The sequence below is a fragment of the Ascaphus truei genome, chromosome 10 (assembly GCF_040206685.1).
Source record: "Ascaphus truei isolate aAscTru1 chromosome 10, aAscTru1.hap1, whole genome shotgun sequence".
NCBI classification, from domain to species: domain Eukaryota; kingdom Metazoa; phylum Chordata; class Amphibia; order Anura; family Ascaphidae; genus Ascaphus; species Ascaphus truei.
The window spans coordinates 49,522,205-49,533,276 of NC_134492.1; the positions used below are offsets into that span (position 1 = coordinate 49,522,205).

The following is an 11,072-nucleotide window of genomic DNA, read 5'->3' on the forward strand; positions in this document are numbered from 1 at the left end:
CGCTGTACCCCTAGAAGACCTTTCACGCTGTATGCCTAGAAGACCTCTCACGCTGGATCCCTATAATACCTCACGCTGGACCCCTAGAAGACCTCTCATGCTGGACCCCTAAAAGACCTTTCACGCTGGACCCCTATAAGACCTCCCATATGGGACCCCTAGAATACCTCTTATGCTGGACCCCTAGAAGACCTCTCACGCGGTACCCCTAGAAGACCTTTCACGCTGTACCCTTAGAAGACTTTTCACACTGTACCCCTAGAAGACCTCTCAAGCTGGACACCTAGAAGACCTCTCACGCTGTACCCCAAGACCTCTCACGCTTGACCCTAGAAGACGTCTCACGCTTGACCCCTAGAAGATATCGCAGATTCCCAACCTACAACCAATCTACAACTAATGATATATTTCAATTCAAATGGACAAAAGTTTGTTACTCTTTTACAATTAGAAAACGGTTCACATTTACATTAGTAAGGGGAAATCAAAATCAGTACTCGGAAATGAAGGGGGATACGTGCAGTACCAACATCCCTCGGCTGTAAAACAAAAGCAAAACTGGAGCAAAAAAAAAAAATAGAAAAACAACAATTTATTACAAATAAATCTGCTGCTGTTTTTTTGCTTTTGGAAACTTTGATACATCCCCCCCCAATAAGCTATACATTACACAATATCATATACAAACACTGAAGGGGTACTCCTTACCTGGATCGTGGAAAGGCACTAGCGCAAAATTATAAAGTGACTTCTTTGGTCTGTTTAAAGACGTTTCCAAAATCTTTGACGCTCCGTCGATTACTTGAACTAAGTCGTCGTACATGGAACCGGTGACATCAAAAACAAAAGCTAAAGTGGATGCCCCCTCTGGAAGGTTTTCTGTCCCCGGCTCTGTTACTGCCCAGGAATTTTGGAAAAGGAGCTGAACGAGAACCAGTAACACTGGGAGCTGGACGGGTAACTTTCCACGAGAAAACATCTTCGCAGGTTCCTACTAAAACCAGAATTCCTGGCTGTTAAAAAGATGCATTTGGTTACTTCAAATGAGTGGGAGAATTACACCAGACAGTAAAGGACATAGTTTAACAAGAAGCCAAACCAGGGTCTTTGTAATGTGCCGTTCCTCAGTTGTTCTTTCTTAAACTGCTTGAACAATAAACAGTTCAATGGGCTGAACTATAACAGCTTTAACATGGATTGTGGTCCTATTGGTAGAAACAAAGGTTTCTTAAGTCTTTGTGCAATGGCTCACCTGTGCCCCCTGGTGGATGCTTGTTGTATTGGGTACAATGAAGAGAGTGTAGTACAGTAACAACCCTCGCTTCAAAAAGTTTTTTCTCAAGTTTTATTCATTGAAAAAAGTGGACAATAACTTACACACAAAAATGAAACGCAGAGCATAAAGTATATATAGAAACAATGCACAACACTAAAAACAACATTTATAAATCATTATTAATGGTCACAAAAATATATGTATATACATATATGTGTGTGTATATATATATATATAATAGAGAGACAGTTGGCACTCCAAATACATAACAATAGTTGCGGTGCATGTCCCATAGGGATAAAATAGAAAGCGATAGTCAACTCAACAAGAGTAAACAAAGGACAGCACTCAGTGGTAGATGAAAAAAACTGTATTCAAAGTAGACAGCAGCACAAACTGCACTGTTTGTTTACTCTTGTTGAGTTGACTACCGTTATATATATATGTATGTGTGTGTATATATAAAAAGAAAAAAGCGCACTCCCCTAGTGCATTATCTTAATGATGCAGGTGGATAAAATGTATTAGAATAGATGTAGGGTAGGTAATACACACTTACAAAAAATAGAAGATATAAAATCACGTAAAGGTATCTTCGCACACGGAACCCCGGGTACAGATCAGCTGTGGTGGATGAGGGAGACCTCTGGATGAATTCACTAGCAGCCACACGCCTGTAGACCCGCAGCTAGAACTCTCTCACACAGAGCAAGGAGACCGCATTCAGAGTCACCATCAGATCGTTAAGTAAATAAAGTGACAGCTTCTGCTCAGCTAAATGGTTGTAGGTAATGATTTGTGGGAGGGGTGCATACTGGGATCGAAATTAATAATAGAAGGAAAGAGAAAGTAATCCCTGTGATGCTTGCACTCAACCTCTTGGACAAAACCTTATTTTCCTAAAAGAGGTGAAAATTCATCTCCACTAATATATTTCTTTTTATTGCACAATTAATTTCTTAAAACCTATATTCAAATAAGCGTATCAGATTAGTTCTATATGTAAATAGGACTGATTTGACAATATTGCCTCAGGTAGTTTACAAGGTGTACCTTAATTACCACACGCAGAAGAGAAGGTGATAAGGTGTACCTTAATTACCACACGCAGAAGTGAAGGTGATGAATGCTAATACTAAAGGAATTGTGTAATGTCGATCATAAATCCCCAAACTTAAATACATAAAGTGCACTATAAAGGTGCAAACATGTATATCGTTGTGTACATACAGTGATGAATTGTGATGTATGTTGTTGAATAAAGTGATTTCAACTATATGTACTTGTGTTAGTGATGCGTATGGTTAATTGTTCCCTTTGTTTTGCTTCCTAATAAAATATATAGAGAGAGCAAAAAAATGTAATCTCTTGTTTTAGATAAGTACCTATAGCAGTAAACAGTACTTTCATTAGTACAAGATGTATAAGGTTACACAGCTTCTAGTAGTCTGATATTTGCATACATAATAGTTGTATATGCACATGAGACACTTAAACTGAATGTTTACTTTTGGCACGTGCTTTCTGTTCTCCTCAGGTTACACGGCTCTATATTAAAGAGCACACAAAAAAACGTTATATACTATAAACGTTTAGCCTATGTGGTATCCTATTTTATTAGTCACGCTTGTGACTTGGTTCCCACTTCCTGTTAATTTAGTATACATATATTTTTGTGCTACATATATTAATTGTAAGTATATGTAGGAGCTGTTGGTTGTGTGGGTAATTGGAGCTTACAAGGTGCTATATCAGGCACTATGCCCTTGCTGCTCCTAGTGCCTCTGTTTTCCACCTTCACTCTAAGAGGAGTTTGTGCAGAAACCTAACTGCTAGTGGATTTCTTCACGGCCCACATCTTAGTTACTCTTGCTGTATAGATACATAGAGACATAAAGTTGTTTCTAGGCAAATCTTACTCGCGACCTTTGGTGCGGTCTCGCTTAGTAAAGGGATGACGGTGACGTCATCTTGAGTGCAAGCATCACAGGGATTACTTTCTCTTTCCTTCACCATCAGATCAGGCGCAGTGGGAGGTGCCAGGAGTATTTCACAGCATACAAAAGTCCCTCTGGTAGCAACGGCGCACCACGCACACTACGTGATTGCGCGATAGCATTCCCTGATGAAGTCGGCAAGCACCGACGAAACGCGCAGGCTATTGACGTCATCACGCAATCACGTAGTGTGCGTGGTACTCCGTTGCTACCGGAGGGACCGCCTTGCCGTATATCTGCCTCATCCCCCGAGTAACCCGGAAGTTGCCAAGTTACCGACGGATGTGACGTCAGACGCCATCCGATGCCATCCAGTTGTGGGAGTATCGAAGACAGACGGCCCGTGCACTACCTCTCAGACGTGAGATTCACTGTTCAACTTAATCTGATGTGCCTTATTTTTTGTACACATTGTGAGTACATATATTGTAGTTTAATTTTATTCATATAAACAACATACTGGTCTGCACTATTGGTTCTCTCCATTGTGTTTCCTCCTGAGTTCCACCTCGAGTGATAGCCCTCCAGAGTTCCACCTCGAGTGATAGCCCTCCAGAGTTCCACCTCGAGTGATAGCCCTCCAGAGTTCCTGTTGCCTTGTTCCCCGACATTGCTGGCTTTTCACATACTTCTTGTAAGTAGGTGATTCGCACGAGCCAGGATTTGTTCCATCATTCTTTGTGTGATTTTATTGCACCATTATATTCTTCTTGTTTTTTTGGGGTGTTCCTGACTTATTGCTCCCTTCATACCCTGGATGTGTACTGTTGCTATAGGGAATCCGTACAATTCCCTCTGAAGGTTGAGAATTTTGTTATTTCACCTTACACTAGATTTTCATGTTTTTGATAAGCACTGTGTTCCTTAGCGCCGTTCTGAATCACTTGGGTAACCTACATATATTTTACCGATAGCTTTGGAATGGTATCGCTATAATATACACTAATAAATATTGTCCCTCGAACTGAAATGAGCAGCTTATCCACGTTTCACGATTTCTGTATCTTTTTCTTATTTGCGTCGCCGTTCTGCTCTTTGCCCTGTACCTTTTTCTTATTTGCGTCGCCGTTCTGCTCTTTGCCCTGTACCTTTTTCTTATTTGCGTCGCCGTTCTGCTCTTTGCCCTGTACCTTTTTCTTATTTGCGTCGCCGTTCTGCTCTTTGTCCTTTTCTCTGACAACCTGTTCAGTGATTACGACTTGGTTGATTTTCCTCGCATTTGCTAATAACGCGCTTATATTCATTTCCTCGTTTAGTTCCCCGGGCATATTTAAATGCCGGACAATGTTCTTAGGCTTAGACGTAAGAGCCGGCTGCATTGGAAACCCAGGAGCCGAGACCCCGACCAAAGGCACGTGGGATCCAAGGAACGGCGCATATTGGTGGATGGGATTTTTGAAAGGTTTTTGAATAGAGCTACAATTCATGTCGCACGTTCGGAACTCCTGGCGACGCTCGGTTTCTGGTGGCTTAGACATTGCCGGAACGTCCACAAAATAAGGTTTGATCCCTGTGATGACCTGTATCCTGTATGCGTTATAGCGGTCAGCTGAAGCTCTGGCAGGTAACACTGGTTGGTATAAGGCTGTCTCTGGAAATCCTTTCACAAAATGGTAAAGAACAGTTTGCCAAATTCCATTGCTCAGTGGATTCACCGTCACCCTGGGCCACAGACCAGCCAGGCTTTTTAAGGCCTCACAGTTCCAAACAGCCAAAGGGAAGTCCTCTTCGACGTGATACAGCTGAGAGAAATAGATATCCAGCCGTGTCTGCGGATACCTGATTAAGAAGTCATATATTTTGCTTATACAGCACTGGGCATGCTCATTGCAAGGTGTGTAACTGGAATAAAGGGTGATATAACCAATATTATCATGCTGGTTCATTAAGGAGTCTAGATAACCCTGCTTCTCAAACAGCATGGATTCTGCGTGAAAGTTGGAACTAACGCAGTTGGTAACTTGTCCCTTTTGTGTTGTTGCTCCAGAAACGGTCTTCAATTCATAAAATACGATCTGTTTGTTTTCCGGCATCGTGGGCCCATATGGAAATCCAAACGCCTGGTAAAATTCTCCATACGTGAGCCGTGCTTCCTCACCGGTCCGTATATGATAGGGACATTTTAAACAATCTTGATTGGTGTACAGCCAGTAATACGGTCTGACCACCGTCCCATGATATCCAGAAAACTCGTGAAAAATATTTTCCATCTACAGTTGTGAAGAGATATGGAATTCCCACAATGCAGTATTCTTGCAGCTTAAAAGACTGTCTGTTAAAGAGAAATACAGAATATATTGGATATTCATTAGAAATAAGTGGTTGGAATGTTGATTCGTCACTTATGACACCATCCATGTACCTGGCGTACTCTATTATAGGATTGAAGCAGGGGGTCTCCAGAGTGGAACCGTGTTCTTTTCATCTCCAGGGACCCCCTGCTTCCTGAGACACTTACTGTACCTCCGGAGGGGGTGCCAATATCTCCTTCATGTTTAAATGTCCCTTGTCACGCGGGCCAATAGGAAGCTGGAAGCGGTGACGTCAAAGCTTCCTATTGGCCTGCAAGATGCGGGACATTTAAAGCCGCCATTATGTTAGCCCCAACCAGCACCGTCGTAGCTGCTACCTTCAGAGATACCGGCGCACCCTACAGATGTAAGTATCTCGGGAAGCTCTGGAGATCCCCTTCTTCAATCCTGTAACAAAAAAATAAATAAAGCTTTAGAACAGTCAATATTAAAGTATATACCATATTAAGTCATACAAATAACACTTTAATCACTAAAAACCATACTACAATTTACAGTGTTTCAGACATTGATATGATCCCTAATACAGTATATATCTTTGTATGACGCATGTTACTTTTTGTAATGAAAGGGTTAAGTCCGGTACTCATTACATTGCTTTTAGGCCCAGAAAAAACGCGATGATAACCATGGTCAGGTTGTGAGTAACTCCGCCTTTTGGTGTGACCTAATTCTCGTAGCGTTATTCCCGCGGTAACCGTAACGGAGGTCTGATGATCTGCGATGTTAGGTTAACGTCTCATTATCATCTGATTTGCATATGGGTGTGATATTTTTGTGCATTAACACGAGGACATCGCAATCACTTCTGTGAGAGAGAGAGACACTGACAGAGAGACACTGACAGAGAGACAATGACAGAGAGAGACGCTGACAGAGAGACGCTGACAGAGAGAGACGCTGACAGAGAGAGACGCTGACAGAGAGACGCTGACAGAGAGAGACGCTGACAGAGAGAGACGCTGACAGAGAGAGACGCTGACAGAGAGAGACACTGACAGAGAGACGCTGACAGAGAGAGACGCTGACAGAGAGAGACGCTGACAGAGAGAGACGCTGACAGAAAGAGACGCTGACAGAGAGACACTGACAGAGAGAGACGCTGACAGAGAGAGACGCTGACAGAGAGACGCTGACAGAGAGAGACGCTGACAGAGAGAGACGCTGACAGAGAGAGACGCTGACAGAGAGAGACGCTGACAGAGAGAGACGCTGACAGAGAGAGACGCTGACAGAGAGAGACGCTGACAGAGAGAGACGCTGACAGAGAGAGACGCTGACAGAGAGAGAGACTCTGACAGAGAGAGAGACTGAATTTCCATTGAAAACAATGACAATGTTGGTGCAAAATATCCCAATATATCTCAACATACACAGAGAAAAAGCAATGAAGTTTAATCAGTATAATTAATATTAATGAATTAATCTTTTTGCAGGTTTTTTTACTTGCAACACTAATATAATTCCCCTTTCTGTATTTTTTTACATATAGCTTTGCATTTATCTTGCCCTATATATTTTGAGTTTAATCCCTGGATGAGAATGGGAACATGTATCACCCCATACAAAAATATCAAGAAGGCACCACAAATATATTACCCAAACAAGAAGGCCTGAATCCTACATCGCCTCATCTTACAGATGTGACCTGCGCCATTTACTATGTGGAGAAACATCAGAGATTTTACTTAGATCAGCAGTAATATTTTGCACAGTACATCATAACAAAACATGTCAAAGTGATACACATTACAACTATATTTCTCATCTAAACGATGCGAGAGAAAGAATCCCAGATTGGGCACTCGTCCACCTACTGGATGGTTAATGAAACAATTAAAATAACTTTATTTAATATCCAATTTAAAATAATGGGTGTTAAAACGATAATTTAACGCACTTGTGATCCTAATGTGTGAGCATTGTGGTATATGTTCTGGATCAATAATAAGCTTCTGAAATAGGATAACGTAAATGTATAAACCTAATCAAAGCGAGATAATATCCACTGCCCTTACATAGAGCCAGAGAGGTACAGTAGGGTTTAGCTAATGTAAGGATCCGTGAGTCCCTCTACCCTCGGCGCGCCCCCTCCTTATGTCAGCCCGTGATCGGGTGCTCTGCTTCCCCCGCCTCCTGCGGCGCCATCTATCAGCCGTCGGACTACGGGCTCGCGCATCACGCGCGGAAGTTAATACCAAGCCCTCTGGTCCCGCCTCCGGGTTGCGCCCGCATGGGGGCATCATCAGCACGTCACATACGCGCGGGACGTGCGCTCTACGCGCGCAGGTACCACGTCACCAGCCTCCGCCTGTAAGCACTCACAAAGCCTGTCTCCTGCACCTCGTCAACCAATCGCAGCAGGCGTTCCAGACGCGCCCCCTCTCGCCTTGTCCTCATTGGTCCCAGTATGCCTTATATGCTCAGCCGTTCCTCTGGTTCATCGTCTGAGCATAAACCTTCCTACGTGCGAAGTGGTCACTCCTGTCTTACCTCCACAGTCTGGTCATGCTTCCAGATCCTTGCTCCTGACCTTAGCTTTTCCTCCGGACACCGCTCTTCTATTCTCCTGACCTCGACTACGTACGACCATCTGCACCTCTCCATCCCGACCCAGGCAAAGTATCTCAACGATTCGCTCCTCTACAATACTGACCTCGGCTAAGTACCTCCTACGATCCGCTACTCTCCAACACCGACCTCGGCAAGTATCACTGACCATCCAGACCTCTCCTACCCCGACCCGGCTACTTTGACCAATCTGTACTGCAGACGCGCCCACTGGTTGGTCTTATATCAAATCCCCGCCTCGGCCTCGCGGTCACGCCTTGTTTGTGGTGAGCTCTCTGTTAAAGCTAAATAACCACTGTCGCTGGAGAGGTGCCATGTAGGAGTAGCCCCCCCCCCCTCCCAGATCTTCAGGCAGTGTTCTTGCTGATAATGAAGGGGTGTACCCTTGCCTGGTCTGCCACACTGAGGTAATCTGCAAAATGCAAAAAAAACAGGTGCCCATAGAATGTAAAAAAGGACCACCACAGTGTAAGGAGAGAACCAGTAGCTCACATGTATGGATATAGTAAAATCTGCTAGATGGTGTAAGGATTCTGACACCAGTATAGTCAAGGCAAGCAAATAAGTAGACTCTATATGAGAATATTCATAACCCTGCAGAGTCAGGTGGCTGTAGGAGTTGTATTGGGGCCGGTATTAACAACCTAGTTTACCCCGGTATTCACAGCTGAGAAGCGCAGAGCACACTAAGACAGACTATGTGTGAAATAGGGATCAGTACCCTCTACGTCTCAGGAGGTGCTCAGATTAGTCATAGGCTGTATAGAACCAATAGGTAGCCGAATATTAACAAACTCAGGGTGTAATAGTAGCTGAAATCCCTGCTGGTGTCAGTAAAGTCAGTGATACTGTAGCCAAAATCTTTCAAGCTCCTTTAGACCATCAAGTCTTTAGTAAAGGAGCAACACTTTGTACACGAGCAGTTACTAGCAACAGTGTTGCCTGTCGGTTCCGTGCGGGGGCGTGGGAACCCTGCGCGTGCACATGAGATACCGACGCGCGCGTTTCGCGTGAAAACGCTTTCTCACGGCACGTATGGTGCAGGGTTCCCATGCAGCGTTTGCGCCCCCCCCTCTCCAAGGACTCTGCGTCAAATGACCTCGCAAGCCATGTGACCTCGTCACGTAACCCCGCCGTGGCGTTTCAGGCTTGTTGCCATGGAGACGCGTGATGTCACAGGACCCCCGCGCTGTGATTTGACGCCGCATTGCCATGGCGACGCGTCGCCGAAGACCCGACAGAGACGAGGTAAGAGAGTTACAGAGGCCTCATGCCTCCCCCGGCATTTAATTTAAATGCCATGGGGAAGAGCGCGGGGCGTCTGTAACCGCTGCGCCCCCCTATGAAATTCTCGTGCCCCCCTTGGGGGGCCGCGTCACGTGCCCCCCACATTGCGCACCGCTGCCTTAAGTCATAAATCGCATACCGCACAGGGGGGAGGTCTTCACCCACAGAGATAACATTCCTAGCTGTCCTGTTTGAAAGTAAATTTCTTGGCTTAATCAATTGTAACATCGCTGGAAGAAGAGGAGATCAGTGTATCGCGAGAGCTCGCACAAATACAAGCATTTAGTTAGCAAGAGAATGGTATCAACTATTTGTTTTTGATTATTAAGCGCGGCTAACATGGTACAGATACCTTTACATCTATATATATATATACACACATATACACATATAAACTACAAATGCCCTTCCCCTCAATATTCGAATAGCACCCTCTCTCTCCATTTTTCAGACTCATCTTTAAACCAACCTCCTTAACGAAGCACATGGGTAGCTCCGCTGGCTGATACTATACACCTCGTATACACCGACTGTGGCCCCCTGCAGACACACTTACCAGAACGCCCTTCTACTGTCTCAGCACGTTCTACCTACTTACCACTTAGATTGTAAGCTCTTCGGGGCGGGGGACTCCTTTTCCTATTGTTACTGTCATGTCTCAAGCAAGTATTCCCATTATGTGTTATATTATTAAGTCCGTGTATTACTGCTGTGATGAGCTATGTACCTGGATGGTGCTATATAAATAAAGATATATATATGCTTCTGTTTAATACATATATATATACACATTCATTAAAGTAATTACCAAAATAAATGTTGTAAATTGCACAGTATATGGCTGATTATTAGCAAAAGAATATAGTTAACACTTCTGAAGTTTCTAAATAGTTCAGAAGTTCATTTTAACAGAGTCCTGTCCTTTCGTGTTCCTGACAATGATGTAAATAATATCCTCATATCCTATTGATTACACTACAATATTCTCAGCAGCAATGCAAACGGTGTATTACAATACATACCTACCATACTTGTTGCAGAAAAGTTTCCATTTGCAATGCTCTGGATTCATGTCCTGGTTTCTCCGTGGAGCAGATCTGATAAGGCAGGAATTCATTTGCAATACAAAGCGGTTGCTAAGTGGTTTGTGTGTTCCATGCAGTGTCTGGAGCTGAGGTGCGGCCTAATTGCTTTACAAGAGCGAGACGTTACAGTAATACAATATCCCATAGCAATGTGCCACACGGAGAGACGCAAGAACGAACAGTGCATCACTTTCTCAGTCCAGTGTGACGGGTAATCATTTTGTAGCATTCACAACGTGGTCGATCCACTATTTACTGCCAGTTTTAAAAGCACATGTACAAGCCGTGAATTAAACGGTGTAAAGCCTCACACATACTCATTACTGTCTCATATTACGGGAGGCTTTGAGTACAAACACTTGTTCAACACGTTTACTGCTGGAAGGGTTTCTTCTGGAATTCACATCTCCAGGGCTGCAGGGACGAACGGCAGAGACTTTGGGGACTTCACGGTGCCCTTTACCTAGGGTTACCAGGTGGCATCTCCAAAAATAATTAACATAATGGCAAATGGAGCGATTCGCTCAAGACACACACACCCCTC

General features: G+C 43.9%; 2 protein-coding genes across 3 annotated transcripts in view; both read right to left on the reverse strand.

Moving 5' to 3' along the window:
- The window catches only part of HMCN1 (hemicentin 1), a 302,818-nt gene extending 301,651 nt beyond the window's left edge, over positions 1-1,167 (reverse strand). Inside the window, exon 1 of the mRNA XM_075616900.1 lies at positions 709-1,167. Coding sequence (XP_075473015.1) covers positions 709-979 — 271 coding nt within the window. The 5' untranslated portion in view covers positions 980-1,167. The remainder of the gene's footprint in view (positions 1-708) is intronic.
- A 164-nt stretch (positions 1,168-1,331) lies between these two features.
- On the reverse strand, positions 1,332-10,729 carry APOBEC4 (apolipoprotein B mRNA editing enzyme catalytic polypeptide like 4). Of its 2 annotated transcripts, none has more exons than XM_075616898.1 (2): positions 10,470-10,729; positions 1,332-5,545 (listed from the first exon to the last, which is right to left on the reverse strand). In XM_075616898.1, the coding sequence occupies exon 2, from the start codon at positions 5,481-5,483 to the stop codon at positions 4,263-4,265; it is 1,221 nt and encodes a 406-aa protein (XP_075473013.1). In that variant the 5' UTR covers positions 5,484-5,545; positions 10,470-10,729; the 3' UTR covers positions 1,332-4,262. The 2 variants fall into 2 exon arrangements, with proteins under 2 accessions (XP_075473013.1, XP_075473014.1); XM_075616899.1 differs by having other exon boundaries at positions 10,466-10,729.
- Between the last annotated feature and the right edge of the window lie 343 nt (positions 10,730-11,072).

Excerpts from the sequence above, each read along its gene's own strand:
- APOBEC4 (XM_075616898.1), bottom strand. The coding sequence starts at position 5,483 with ATGGAAAATATTTTTCACGAGTTTTCTGGATATCATGGGACGGTGGTC.